Raw genomic sequence first — 15,468 nt, 5'->3', positions numbered from 1 at the left:
TTCCGTGTAGATGGTATTCCTCATTCTCTAAACCGCAAGAGGCAGTACACTTCATGACTGGTCAGGGAGTACAAATGCCGATTGCCTCATAAATTACATCTGTATCTGTATCTATAGCCACATATATCTTTTAATACACACACACACACACACACACACACAGATATAGATCATGGAATCACAGAATGGTTTGGGTTGGAAGGGAACTTAAAAATCATCCAGTTCTACCCCAGCCATGGGCTGCAGCTTCTGTGGGCACCCTGTGCCAGGACCTCCTCACCCTCCCAGGGAACAATTCCTTCCTAATATCCAATCTAAACCTAGTCTCTGTTAGTTTGAAGACAAAAAGAACACAAGTGTCATCTTCCTTCCAGTCTGTCAAGGCCGAGGAGGCAAAGTCTTGGTTTGTGCTACAGTGGCCAAGTGTGCTGCAGTTAGATAGTTGGGATGTTTCCAAGCCAGGGCTTAAACTAAAAAAAAAATCCTTAGGACGCAGCCAGGTTTTCTGTAAATATTGGGCGTGTGTTCAATTAAGACGTGTGTATGTGGAAAGCCATTTTCAAAAGAGCAGGAAGTTACATCTTAAAAATTCTTTCTCTAACATCCTTTGGGTTTTCCTCAAAACCAGCTCTCCTTTCCCCACCCATCCCTATTCAGGCTGTAAAGTGTCACTGAAGCGATTGTGCAGAACTGATTTGTTTCCCACATTCAATCCTCCGAAGAGCTCTTATTTCCCTCTCCCCTGCAGCACAGGAGCAGCAGCAGCGCTGCTCTCGGTTGTGTGGATCTCCGGGAGGGCTCTGAGGTCACAGGGGAGGACGTTCCACAGCCCGGCCGCCCCTGAGCGCGTCTCCAGGGAACCGCGGTGGCGCTGGCAGAGTGACCGCAGTGGCAGTGACATCGAGCCATGGCTAAGGACGGGTCAGAGCACAGCGGGGGGCACAGTAGCGACTGGGTAAGGGCCGAGCAGGGGCCCCCGTGTCCCCCACAGGGCTTCTTGATCCTTAAACTCTCAGAAAAAGCACCGTGCTAAGGGTGACGTTGTCCTTTAGTCAGGAATGAGTCTTCCCATTCCTGAGGTTTACGAGGAGAGTGTCCTACGTATTCAGTGCGCTAAAGTTCTGGCTTATTACCCAACCCTGGCTGGATTTTTCATTCCCCCCCACACATACAGAAAAAGTTTTCCAGCAATGCTTGAGGTCTCTTATTTGATAGTTAGCCCTGGTTGATTTTCCTTCTCTTCTGGAGAGCTCCAGCCAAGGTTTGCCTCGGTTCTCATCTCCAGGGAGAACACTGTGATCCCATCAGAAACGCTGGGCTGGGGCATCTTGGCATCCCAGGGCACTGTGACACTGCTGGCACAGGCTGCGGCTGCTCCTCACTTTCTGAGCCCTTTGGCCTGATGTTGGGTTGAGCTGTTCCCAAAAGTTTTGTGCTTTCAAACTTGTGCTACAGCAGGAGTAGCACGGGGGGAGGGGGGTTAGAAGGTCGTTGTTTTCCTTGGTGGTTGTTGCTGTGTAAACAGTTTTCAGAAAGTTCCTGGACATCCTTGTCTTGTTCCTAAAATTCTTGTCTGGTTGTTTTATGTACGTTTGAACGTCTTTTTGGTAGGGTTTGTGTTGTGTGTGTGGGAGGCTCCTCATTTTTCCAGGCGCCACTAGGTGCTGCTGCAATCCAAGTAATAAAAAATAAACGGGGAAATACCATTTTGCCCACATTTCTGATCAGATTTATTTGTTATTTGGGTTTTGTTGGTTTTGTTTTTTGTTTGTTTTTTTTAAATTCAGTTGGCTTTTATTTTAAAGGCTCATAATCTTCATTATTTTGTAGTTCACTCACGATGGACTGGAGCTGGGCGAGCTGGAATCAGTAACAAGCGCTTCACTAAAGCATGTCCTGAACTCCGTAGCCGCTGTGGGCCAGGAACACAGAATGCCGCTGCAATACAGAGCTCGGGTGCAGGTGAGTTCCCGTGCAGCACAGCCGATTTTCGGAGCTCTTTTGCAAGTTGTCACTCGCTAAGTTGTGAGTAAAAGCAGCACTCGGGGTCGTTAGCGGAGCAGTCACAGCGGGCTGGCAGACTTTGTGCCTCGGGGGATGGAGTGATTGCTGCCTGTGCTGCGGAAGAAACATATTTCCCTGTTACTCACTCATAATTTTAGTTGCTCCAAGTCCTGCTGTATTACTGCTGATTTTCTCTTTTATTATTGAGACACCGAATACATTATGATCAATCTCAGCCCACAGTCTGTGTGTAAAACCCTGTAAGAAGTTTTAATGGAAATTTGATCAGCTGTTTGGCAGTGAATGTTGGAAATTCAGTATATTCACACAAAGGAGTGTTCTTTTTGATCATTAAAAAGTTAGAAGCTCCTCATTTCAAAGATTTTTAAGGCTTGATTAAAAATGGCATTTGTGAAGAATTTTGTGATGAAAGGAAATAGACTATTTTTAAAAATCACAAGTATTTAAAAAGTTGCAGTGTTGTAAGCACCTTTTCATGTCCTTATTTTATCATCACACTGAGCTTTGCTTTCCCCACCTGCTTTGGGCAGAGAACATTTTCTACTTTCATTTTCTATAAGCACAGCAATTACAGTGGGTTCATTTCACTGGTTTTGCTATAGTGAAGGGCAGAAATGAAGGGCTTGGAAGGAATATTTAAAAGGGAAGCTTGGGACTATGAAAAGGAGATTATACTGTAACATGAGTATACACTGTGTTAATATTACATCCACCTTTCTATGGAACATCTGGCCTTAGCCACTGCCTGAAAAGGGTAGGTTTTATCAACTGGTAAATATACCTAAAAAAAGGCAGAGAATCTGCCTAATAAACCAATTGTCCTGAGATCTGACCATGGAGCTGACCCCGTGCAGACAAATTTTGTGTCTGGTGAATCTTCTTATTGAATCAGGCCTCAAGTCACATTGATCCTTAGAACTCATTCAGGTTCCCCTATTCTTGAAACACTTCTTTCAGACTGTGTTACATTAAAATTTCCTTTTCTGTTTGGAGTGGAATATCACAGTGGGGATATTGCATTGATAGCATTTAAAAAGTCAGATATGTAAAATAGCACTTTCTGCAGCTGTCTTTTTTTTCTTCTGAAACTCTGGTTTCATTTAGAGACTGGATGAACATCATGTTAAAGAATGAGATTATAAATTAGTTAAGCAATTAATACCTCTTCAGCTTCCCCTGCAACAAGCAGTGTCCCTGACATTCAGTTCATAAATCACAGACTAATTCAGTTTTGAGGTCCCTTTTGTAGTTTATTTTAATTAGCTCTAGGCCTACTACTAAATCAAGCAAGGCAATCCTGACATATATCTAGCATTTTGCTGCTTTGCAGACAGAATGTATAATTTCTTATTTGAAAATTTGCACTTTTATATTAATCATGTATATATTCAGCAAATCCTCCTGGTCATTTTATTAAAAAAGAATTAAAAGTCCACATTACCTCTATAAAATCATCTGCAGGTGAATATTTAACATAAGAATATTACTTCTGTGCTAGAACAAAGGCAGCTGTAATCTCACAATATAAGAACAAAGACTAATAGACTCCAAACAGAGTTTAAAATTCTTTTTCTTTTTTGCTATAATTTTTTTTTGCAGAAAGCAGGAAACAACAATTTCCCATTCTCTTCTCATGACAACAGACATGACATATGCAATGCAGTTGAGTATTTTGACCTGGTAAGTACCCAGCACTGAGGCAAATCAGGCAACTTCAGATCTATTGGTCTGCCAGAGATTAAACACAGCATCTTTTCTGTCCCCTGAAAAAAAAAAAACAACCAAAAAAAAAAAAAAAGGAAAACTAGATGCTAAAAAAGAGAGAAAATAGATGCTAAAATTGTGAGAAGAGAAAAATGCAAATAGCAGCCCTCTACTTTTTATTAGTAGAGGGCTGGAACATCTCTGGGACTGTCACAGATGTGCAGCAGCACATACAGTCATTGAGAATGGTAGGATTCAAAGGGAAGCAAAAAGCCGTGATTTGGGGCTCTGACATTTTCTAATATTCCTGTTTTGGTTTTGTACCCAGTTGAACGTCCTATTAGTCTCCTCTAAGTGATTTGCCTTGCAAAGAATTTTTTTAGATATCTCAGCAACTTCTAATTTGCGGTCCCAAATATTTTGTTCAGACTCATCTTTATCATAAATTTAAAAAAAATCCATAGGATACCCACAATATATCTCAAGAATGCATTTTTTGAATTCTTTACAATACACCTGTTTAAATGTATGCTGCAGAAGCCACAATTTCGACTAGAATTAAATTTTTGGGGGGCTTTTCTTTGTGGGCAACACTTCCATTCCCCTTACATTGTTGGTATTAGTCCAGGCACCAAAAGAAATAGTGCAGTTCACAGGATAATGAGTAAAGGAGGAGGCAGTGAATTGTGATATAGGGAGTTTGTCTGATTTTGGGCTCTGTCAGGCCTAGACTTTTTGGAATTCATTATTCACTGAGTAACCTCAATTTCTGTGCACTTTGGGCAGTGTCTCATTGTTTTAGAGATACTGATCAACCGTAATTCCAGCTAAATTTCCTGTGAGCTGTGGAGTGTGAAAATCAAGCTCTGTCTCTCTGTGTTTGGACACACAAGGGATAGCACTGAAGATTCAGATTTCATGGTCTGTCTCAGTTTCTTTATTGCAGTCCAAACCTAGAATTATTAACCTATTTCTTTGGGTGCCTCTGAAGATTAATTTAGCTGAGTGTAGCTAAATAGCCTTGAGTAGCTGGTGTGCTACAGAAATGCAAAGTAAAAGTGGTTTATTAGCTCTGAGAGGTGGAAGGTCAGCAGATTTCCCATTATATATGCAACCAAAAATGTTCATACAGGCGAGTCTGACAATATTATTTTTAACTTGCTAAAGGTCGACCGTGAGTTCTTGCAATCACTGTGGTAACAGCTTCGTTCACTTCCCAGTGGGGTAGTGACTGTTACAAGATTCATCTGTGAAGCTGTGACTGGAAGTCATATGGTTGCATGAATTTTAGTTTCCTTTTTTTCCCCATAGGGCATGGGCGTGAGGAAGTTGGATCCAGAGAAGCAGAGACAGAACTCCCATAACTTCTTCGAGTGGTCTCGCGCGCCGGGCCGGAGCAGCCGCGAGGGCTTCGTCACCGTGTACCAGAGCACGTTTGTGTCGGGTCAGAGCCCTGGAGAGGAGGAGCAGTCTCACAGGCGCTACCCCAAACACCACTGCCAGAGCCACAGCGACCACAAAGAAAGCTCCAGCAAACCTGCTACTGAGGATGAGAAAGCCCTGAAGCCATCCGAGACATCTTAATCAGCAGAACATCTCTAGAACACCCACCAAGCAAATGTGAGCTGTTCACTACTCAAAACAACGGTGGAGAAATAAACATTTGAGTGAAGTGCACGTGGCAGTACCTTGAGAGTTCATTACCTTACATTACCCTGAAAACAGACATTCCTAGAAAACCTTTAAAGAAGAGGAGCATTATAAGGAAAACCAAGATTGTGCATATTTTTAGACATACATCTGCTAGGAGAACACAGATAGGGATTGTGCTTGTGTTACCTGATACTGGTTGACCCTCATCTTGATACAAAAGCTCCTTCAGCTTTTGAATCAATGTCAGGGCTGTACCTCAGGCAGCTGACAGCACCTGTACTGACACAGGAACATAATGGACCTGGATCCTTGAGGGATTACCCAGCAGGGAGCCAAACCCCTGTGTGTTCAGGCAAGAGAGAAACATTTCGGAAAGGTTTCAGGGCTGAGAAGGCAAGTGACCAGCCATTAGAGAAAGGAGATAAAAAAGAAGCTGTGCATTAGATTGCTGTGCAAGATAAGTGTCCTGTTTGGTTATAGCACAGCAGTTGTAGAAGTGAAAAAAGAAGGAGTGTTGTGAACAACATTTGTGTACTCAAAAATTTCATTCATGGCTGTAAGGGGGAAAAAAACTTGAGCTGAAGTGAAAGGCTGCATGGAGTTTGAGTTTGGGGTGGACTGGATCTTAAAAAGAGCTCATATAGTTACATGTCCCCAAGGAAGATAATTCAAACCCAGTCCTCCAAGCACTCTGCTCCCAGAATGTTCACTGATGTTAGGATGTGGCAGGCAGTTGAATCACACCTAGAGTCAGACCTCCAGATGATGTATTTCCCTCTTCTGGATCATTTCCATTAATATCAATAAAATAATAAGCTAAGCTATGTGTCTTAAAATATCCTACAAATAAGCTTGTTGCTATGCAAAATAATGTTGACTGAAAAAAAATCAATCGTAAGGTTATAATTTCCTTTTTTTACAGGATAAATCGAAAAATAAACCCTTGACCCTTAGAATTCCCTGCATTGTAAGAGCTGCCTTGAACATGAGCTCAGTTAAAAAATGACATTTCTGCCTTCCAGTGAACAGATGCATTTTTTGCTATCAGCATGCAGTGGCTGCAGGCCTTTTTGTGTGCCATCAAAATGGATGGGATTAGATTCCCCAAACGTGTAGCATGTTTATTAGCACATGTTGAAATAATAAACTCATTTTTTTAATGGAGTTCCCCCTGTTAGTGTTCTTGGGGTGCTACACAATACATCAAAATCCAAAACATCAATGAACAATGTAAAACCAAATAAAAAGCCAAGTAACATAGTGCTATTAAAAAGAATCGCATTTTCTCAAAGTAAAGACAGCCTGCCTGACAGCTTCAGAGTCAGAATTTCCAGAGCCTTAGCCAACAGTTCCATCCCCAGACTGATTCAGAACTGAAGTGTGTGCCAATCACATGGTGAATGAAGTGCCCCATGCTGTTTGGCAAACTCCAAAGGGCAATCTTGGACCTCCATCAGAAGGAAGGAACACATTCTTGTTCCATTAGTAATGTTTATCTGTGGTTTAGCATTACAACTGGATGTGGTGAAATAAATTGCTGGAGTTTGTTATGCCTTAAGACACCAATAGAAACACTCCAGATTCCGTTTTTTCCCCCTCTTTTTCTTTCTCTTTCTTCCCGTTTTTGGTTAAAATGTGGCTTTAAAAAAAGAAAAAAAAAAGTACGTGTGGATTAATACATATTTTCAACTATATTGTAATAAAGATTGCAGAGGAGAAACTGAAGAGATCGTTAATCCCTTATGAACTGAAATACACTGTGGTGGGTTGAGTAAAACAGGTGATTCCCACACATCTCATGCTCTGCCAGTGTTTCTTGGGTAAATAACAGGAGACACAATGCACTGAATTTGGAAATGAGTAATGAATTCCTCAGATAAATTCGTGTGCTTTGGATAGAAACCATCAGATTGTTTACTCTTGTGATGGTAATGTCTCTGTGAGGAAGGTCCTGTTGAGTTAAAAAATTTTTGAACACGCATTTTCTTTTGTTTGTTTCTTTGGGAATGGAAGAAATTGAAATAAGGCTGATAACTCCCCTCAAGTTTTCTGGTCAGTGCAGGACAGTGCTGTTGGCTGGGAGTTCTTTGGGATCAGATGGGTGTAGGTAGGCTCAGCAGAGTGATCATACTGTGGGTTAAATCAGCCAAATACTGTTCTAAGTGCTGCTGATAAGGATGGACTTTTTTTGTGCATTGTTGTATTTAAAAAACTAAACCCAAACACCCTCTTTACACGAACAGCAGCCTTCATCCTCCAGTCCTTTCCAAGGAGTATTGGTGCCCTCTTTTCCTGAGCCTGCATCAATGTAGGGACTGCCTATGCAGCATTTTTAGGAAATCTTTTTTGTGTTAAGTGTTTTTGGTGTGTTACTTAAATTCACAGAACTGAAACATAATCAGTTTTAAAAGTTAAATCAGAGGGCTGAACTGGCTCCCCAGGGAATGGGCACAGCCCCAGGACTGCCACAGCTCCAGGAGGGTTTGGACAGCACTCCCAGGGACAGGGTGGGATTGTTGGGGTGTCTGTGCAGGGCTAGGAGCTGGACTGATGATCCCTGTGGGACCTTCCAGCTCAGGACATTCTGTGATTTTGTGATTAACAGAGCTGAGCTGAAGAGTAACACCTTTGCCACTTTGCTTTTGCAGCTGTTTCCATGCCCAGCTGAAGCCCCTTGGTTCTCAGGTGGCCGCTGGAGCTGTGCTGGGTGACAGCCTTGTGCCTGTGTCTGCAGTGTTATGTTCACTGCTTTAAACTCTGCTTGGTTTTCTTTGCTTTCTTTCTATCCTGCTTGCTGATAAGGAAATGTGAGGACGTGGTCTCCCTCAAAGCTGCTGTTGCTCAGCCCGTGATGCGCCTGGTAAGCTGGATGTCCCCTTTTATAGCTGTGTCACTTGTGAGGTGTTGTGACCAATGAAATGCTGTTTACAGTCGTTAGAGACCCTGGTGTTCTATGAGAGCACACTGGCTTTGGTACAATAGAAGGCAAAATGGAAATTTTGTCTTTTGTTTACTTGGTATCTAAAGACTTAAAGAAGTTCTTAAAACTGGGACTGTGGGGAGCGCTGGAAGGGGGAGTTCTGCTGCTGCTGGAGCTGGTAATTCAGTGGGGATGCAGCAGTTTGACTTCCAAGTCATCTGCTGCTAATCTAATCACTGTGTTCATAATCTAATCACTCCATGTCGCTGAAATGTTTTTCCTTAGCTTGTACTCTCAAGGTTAGGTTAGAAGAAACTTGATGGGGATGTGGCACTGGAGATGAGTCCATTTCCTTCCCCGTGCTGCACAATTGCACAGTGACAATTCTGTCCCAGCTCTGCCTAAACCCAAAGATGATGCCTATTTATTTACACTGATATTGTTCATGTGTGGACGATATTAAGCTTCTTTAAATACTCTTTTACAGATGTAAGCGTCTTTAAATACTCTTTTACAGGTATAACAGTTCCATAACTGAGGAAAATATTGGTATTACTGTGGTGGTGCTGATGTTGAACCAAGAGTACAGACAGGCCTGTATCTAATGGAAGTGTTTATGTTAATACACTAGCCACACTGGTTGGCAAGAAATGAAATTTCTGAAATTAATTAGAAACTTCTTAGGCATCTCTATTTTCAAGCCACAGTACACACATTTATTATTATTATTATTATTATTATTATTATTATTATTATTATTATTATTATTATTATTATTATTATTATTATTGCTATTATTAATTTTCCTTAATACTCTCCTGCTGCTGATACCTTATCTAAGGAGCAGTAGATGGCAAGGACAGACCCCCATTCCGTTCTGGAGTGGGAAAGAACTATACAGAGCTGCCTCATCCCAAATTTCTTGGTTTATTCCTGCTTCCTCAACAAAGTAATAAAATAACTAGATGTTAAAACATTGTCTATGGAATATCTAATTAAAGGGAAGTCCATTCAACAGGGAGGCAATCACAACTGACCTTAAATTGGGTGTTTAGCCATAGTAGGTGTGAGTGAACCAGTAGAACACCCAATTTTTGATTTGTTCAGCTGCTTTTATGAAGATCATGTTACCTCTTGTCTGGTCAAGCTTGTTATTCTTCAGTATATTCACCTGAAAGTGAAGCATTTCAAATTGTCATTTTTGAAATGTGGTGTACAGAAAAAAAAATGTAGTTTGAAACAGGTAAGTTTAATTCAAACAGAAGGAAAGAAGTGCTCAGAGGAGACCTCTGGGACTGCAAGGACTGGAAGTCAGGAATTCAGGAGTGCCAGCCCCCTGAACCAGGGAAAGCCCTGTGCTTTCTCACAAGGCCAGTGTTTAACTGTGCAAACAAAATGCAGCAGCTCTGGCAGACCAGGTAGAAGGTGGAGGTTTTCCAGGTTGCCTGAATCAGTTCAGAAAATCAGAAGAGTCTTAGGAATTTTTGTTCCTTTTCTTTTAATTCCTTGCTGTGGGATATGTAGAAATAGTGCTCACAGAGCACTACTCTAATAGCAATGAGTATGTATGTCTGTGATCCTTTTCAATAGTCTGTGGAATGACAGATTTTGTAACTGAAACAATTTATGAAAACAGATTTAAAATGAAGGTCTCCTGTCCCTCTCTCACCCCACCACCCCCGAAAAAGAAGGTTGTATTTAGGCTGCCCAGTGCATTCCAGCACCTACAAATGGCAATGTTAATGTGCAAACAGAGCAGCACAAGTGCCAAGTCCTGTGCCCAGATGTAAACTGTTGTGGGCTCAAGCCCTATGGTATTAACCAGACACTCCAATGGCATTGTATACATGCATTAATGACCCTAAGTGACCCTCCTCATCTTATTGCTTAATTAATCAATGCCCAGTGCCTCATTGGCAGGGCTCTTTTTCAAGCTGTGTCTCCCCTCACAGGGAAATCAGATGCTATATGGCTCTGTCTACTTATGGGAAAGGCAAACCCAATAAATAAAGTGTAATTTCCTGATTCCCCTGGGATACAGTGATTCTTTTAAACAATGCTTCTTCAGTTGAGTTGAAATTAAAAACCAGCCTGACCAACATATTGCAGAATATTTCATGGGTCGAGTTAAGCACCAGGTTTAAAGACTTAAAAAAGAAAGAGGACTGGAAGGGAAGACTGTTGGTGCAGAAGTACAATATTTTCCATCAAAAATGCCTAATCCTATCTTTGTTCCTGGTGTTAATCTCCACACTTCCAGCCTTACATCATTGCTATGAAGATTTTCAGTGCATGTGGGATGTTAATTTTCATTCTGAATTAAATGTGCTATCATTGAGACGAGAATTAACATTTGATATTCAGACTCTTTTGTGACCTGCAATGCAGCTTGGTTCCATAGGAGGGCAGATGTGTTGAACAGCTTGATTTTAATATGTGTTATATCAGTGGAAGAGCTACAGTTGGGAGTTGAATTATCAGATTTATACTGATATCAGTGAGCTCTCAAATTGTGTCAGAGAAATGCAACAACTTGATTCCAGCATAAATAGAGATATGGGGTTTGATGCTTACAAAGTTCAAAGGTTTTTCAATAGTTATTTAATTTATTTTGTCTCAGAGAGCCTATAATCTGATTACAATTACTTGTTTAATCACTAGCAGTATCCAGCAAATTCAGAAAATTTGTTTTTTGGTTTACTACTTGGATTTAAAGCAACTTTTTATTTCTCTAGCATCAAGTTTTCAATATGTGCTAATTTATGCTAGAGTTTTCTTTATGCTTCAAGCTAAATTCAGTCATAAATATAAAACAGCTTTAGCCTTTGGGTTAAATAATTCCTTATAAAATTTGAAATTTCAAACCATATTTGCCTTTTCAAGTGAGTTGAAAAACAAGTGAAACTCGTTTTTTTGGAGGCAGAAATGTGTGTGTGCCCTCATGGCTTGGCTGATCCCTTCTGGCAGAGCACCTGGGAGGGAAGCAGCAGTTCCTGTGCCCTGTGTTCAGGAAATAGCAGGGATCTCCCCAGTCTGTCCTGACTCTTATTCCTGACCTGAGCAATTCCAGAGGGGATCCCTGTGGAGCCCTGCAGCCTGGGAATGCTGCATTCTGTCAGTGATGCCAGCAAAGGCTTTCCGTGGGCAATGCCATTTCTTCTGAAACTGGAGAAAAGTTCCCAGCAGCTGGAGCTGGAAGAGCAGGGTGAACATTCCATCTGTTTCATGTAACAGAGTCCTTGAAGTAGAAGAGGGGTTATTAACCAGTGAAGACATTAAGAGCCCAAATTTCCATGAGAAATGCAGCCCTTCAGCTGCAGGAATGGTGGTGAGGCAGCCTGACCTTTCCTTGCTGGGCAGCTGACCTCTCCTCTTCCCTCTGAGCTTGACTGGCTCTCTCTCCAAATACACAGGAGCACCTGGAGGAGGGATTAAACCAGATTTCCTGCAGCATGGAGCAGCTCTGAACTGCTGTGGAAGCAAATACTCAGAGCCAGTGGAGGATGATGGGAAGGGTGGTGTTCTGTTGGTGTTCCATTGGTGTTCCGTTGGTGTTCCGTTGGTGTTCCATTGGCGTTCTCTTGGTGTTCTGTTGTTCCCAGCCCCCACAGCCCACAGAGGGCAAACAAACCCCACTGTCCTTCAAAAAGAAGCTGTCAGAAGGTCTCTCAGCAGATGGGTCAGCCTTGCTTGCAGATGTGGACACTTTTGTTCCATATCCTTCTCCTACAACACAGCTTTGGACTACTAAGTTGTCAAAAAAGAGTGATTGGGAGTTATAACTTAAGGAGGAGGATTTTCCTCACGTCCACTCCCTCGCTTATTCTCAGGTTGCTCTTCTGTTCAGGCTCCAGATTCTGACCTTGCTGCCAAAGCAGATATCAGAGGCCAATATGGCAGCTGTCATACAGGCAAAGATTCTACAGAGATTTGTGAGATAATTCATGTGTCAGAACACAGGCCAGCTGATAATTTTATTTATCTTGATGTGCAGATGTCTGGTTGGATAAATTCAGAATCATTTCAGTCCACTGCCTAGTGGATGGTCTAAATGCTGGTAACTAAGGCAGGAGTAGAATCTGTCACAACTCTTGATGTCCTTAGGACATGACACATTGGGAGTCTGTCCTCACGTTTTCCTTGCATTCTGATAATGAGTATCTACAGCTGCTTTGTCTGGTGGAAGCCTCTCTCCCCCTTTCTGGACTGGAGGCAAACATGCCAACATTGCTTTTCCAGAAATGCAAAAACTTTTCCAGCCAGCTCCAGATTGTTTTTTGTTTTTCACTTCTCCCTAGTCCCCTTGAACTTCCCCAGCAGGATTTTTGCAGTCCATTTCTAGAAATATTGCATTCATTCTGACACAAAACAATATCTTTGGCTGTGATAATAAATTAGGCTCAGTGGGAATTGAAGCTTGTTCTTTTGTCCAAGGTGATATAATGGGAGCCATTCATAATGAAGAAAAAAGTAATTGTTATGCGGCATTTTTGTATTAAACATGCCTCCCCAAATTATCCAGAGTATAAAAGAGAATGTTTGGAGAGCTTTGTTACAACCATGCTTGAGCAAAATGCATGTGAATGTGCTCTTATTTGCATAAAAAGGATTTCTTAAAATACAAAACATTTGTATTTCACTGAGCTCCCTCAAGCCCTACTACCTTACAAGAAGGATCATAGTTTTATCATTAATCAAAACAAAGCCAAAATCAATAAACATGCATAATCAGGACTCTCTGATTCCAGTATGCAAATACACTACATATTGATGAAATGTTTCTGAGTCTAAAATAGTTTTACTCTCTTTTTTCCCCTCAGAAGTCCCTAAGCCTTTTAATTTTAATATTGTATGCACCTCAATGCAAACAGTATAAGAATGAGTTTGTGTATCAGAGATAACAAGTTAAAAGATAAATGTTGGATGAATCTCCTAATAGTTTTTGCTTGCTCTGCTGGCTTTAAAGGCAGTTTATGCCTCCGAAGGGCTGGTAATTACTTGACCTTTCAAGTCCCAAACCTGCCAGAGCAGTTGCTCTGCCGTGCTCCTTGCAGCCGGTACCGGAGCAGTCGGGGCCCGGGCCCTGTGCCAAGGCGGTTTGTTAATTAGTGAAAATCATTTGTTCCTCGTGTTTAGGGTGATGGAAGGGTTACCTTGCAGGGGGATGGAAATGGCTTCGGGCAGGACAAGGTTGTGTCCTTGGTGTGTGGCTGAGGTGGTGGTCAGCACCTGCAGCTCCTCGGATTGTCACCCCTGTCAGAGCCCAGCTCCCCTCACGCGCACAGATCGTGAGGATAATTCCTGATGCATATTTAGAGCTGCCTCCTGTAGTTATAAATTCCTTATCACACTTACATACACTATGGTACAGGGCACAATATCATCTGATGCTTCCAAAGGTAAACATTGCACCAAGAGTGTCAGTAACTCCATACATTTCAGAAGCATTGCACTGCCACAGTTAAGAACCTCGAACAGTCCATGGCTGAAATTAATACTGCAAATTCCTTTACTCTGAATCACAAATTCCTAACAAGTGAGCTGTGATGGGGGTGAATCTTATCAGCAACTACACTTACTCAGAAGCTGTGCATATCTGCGGCAGGTATGAAACAGATCCAAGAAATGGGCACATCAACAACCAAAGAATTAAAATAAAACAAAATTCTATGAAGGCCATAGTTAAAGGAAAATAAGGATGAAAAAGATCAGCATTAGAATAGCTAGGCTGCAATTAAGTTGAAAAAGTTCCTTGTTTGCTAGTCAAATAATAAGCCGTGTCAGAGCTCTAGAATTGGCTATTCCAGCATAATTGCATCTCTTGTGTATCTGTGGGACTCTGCTAACCACAGGCACGATCCTCTCGTGAGAGTCATCCCCTCCTTGCTGATTTATCAGCCCTGGGAAAAGCTTAAAGGTGTGATGTTTATTTTATATCATCATAAGCTAAATGTGGCAGCCATCATAGATTAGGAAGCCCAATTTCAAACTGTGAGAGTCTTTTAGGCTGATTAATTTGCTGTGTGGGGGTTCACAGTGAGTCTGTTTCCCAAGCCATGCTTATTTACATTTACTCAATGCTTGCTTCCATAACCATGGAGTGTCTAGATAAATAAATAAATGCATTTATATAGGTAGAAATAGGTGCTCACCTGAAGAAAAATGGTAGATCCTTTGTGTAACTGCACTATTTAGAAACAGCCTCAGCAAAGTCAAGAGTGTCATGGGTTTGTAGCATAGATACAGATAAATATGTAGGGTGAGAGGTGCAGTGAGCTCCTCAAAGTCAGTTACTGCTTGATTTTTGTTTACTATGCAGGTGCTTTCCAGGAAACTTTGTACTTCTGCTTTTTTAATCACTTCTTCAGTGATCTGAACTGAAACTTTTAATAATAGTATGGTGGTTTAATTTTCATGGCAAACACTTGCACAAAGGTACTTGCCAAAGGGAAAAGTAAAGTTTACTGCAGAAATGGGTTGATGGTAGGAGGAACTGATATTCCTCAGCATGTCCCTCACTGCTCAATTTTCCAAACCAGCAAAAAGAGTGAGAACTATTTCTCTTTGTTTCAACCTGTGCTTGCACAGCCTGAAACAGAATTTAGCCTCTGCCCTTTTCTTTGCAGATTTTGGTAGTTGCAGTGCATTGCTGCTGGACTGTCACAGTGTTAATGAGGCTGCAGCTGATTTGTTGCTGCACTACATCCATGAGATGTAATGGCAAGTCTTCTACCTGTGCTGCTTGTTGATTGTAGCTGTAACTTGTCATTTTGGCAGGTCTAAGGCTAGTGAGTAATTGATATCACCTGGTGTATCAAAACAAGTTCGACACTAAATCTTTTTGTACTCAGTTACTTTCAAAAAGGAGAAAGAAACTGAAATCTCTCTGATTTTGGCAAGAATGGTAAAGGAAAATACAACTGAGGCCATTTCCTTATTGCTTGTGGAAGGTGTTCAAATAAATAAGAACCTGGACAGAATGCCAGTAGTGATGTGAGGGATTAATATTTTTAAAGCTCTTGGGTTTCTTTGGCTCAGGCTTTCTGCAGAAGGGTGGAGTGTTTACATGAACCACCAGCATCCATCTCCAGGGGTGCCAGCCTGGCACCTCATCTCTGTTTTGCATTAAAAAGGAGAAGGAAAAACTGAGCTGGTGATCCTGCAGG

At 41.6% G+C, this 15,468-nt stretch overlaps 1 protein-coding gene across 1 annotated transcript; it reads left to right on the top strand.

Moving 5' to 3' along the window:
* Positions 1-1,715: 1,715 nt before the first annotated feature.
* On the top strand, positions 1,716-6,596 carry TEX36 (testis expressed 36). The gene is made up of 3 exons (XM_031059892.1): positions 1,716-1,962; positions 3,625-3,705; positions 5,041-6,596. Exons 1-3 carry the CDS (start codon positions 1,933-1,935, stop codon positions 5,311-5,313), a joined length of 384 nt encoding a protein of 127 aa, XP_030915752.1. The 5' UTR covers positions 1,716-1,932; the 3' UTR covers positions 5,314-6,596.
* Positions 6,597-15,468: the final 8,872 nt, after the last annotated feature.

Source organism: Geospiza fortis, unplaced genomic scaffold, assembly GCF_000277835.1.
Source record: "Geospiza fortis unplaced genomic scaffold, GeoFor_1.0 scaffold452, whole genome shotgun sequence".
Classification (NCBI taxonomy): Eukaryota; Metazoa; Chordata; class Aves; order Passeriformes; family Thraupidae; genus Geospiza; species Geospiza fortis.
Note: the sequence above shows the minus strand (reverse complement) of the source record. Positions and strands in the feature narration are given on the sequence as shown.

Coding starts and splice junctions, on each gene's coding strand:
- TEX36 (XM_031059892.1), top strand. CDS start 1,933: ATGCCGCTGCAATACAGAGCTCGGGTGCAG. Junction 1,963..3,624: donor AATACAGAGCTCGGGTGCAG/GTGAGTTCCCGT, acceptor TTTTTTTTGCAG/AAAGCAGGAAACAACAATTT. Junction 3,706..5,040: donor CAGTTGAGTATTTTGACCTG/GTAAGTACCCAG, acceptor TTTTCCCCATAG/GGCATGGGCGTGAGGAAGTT.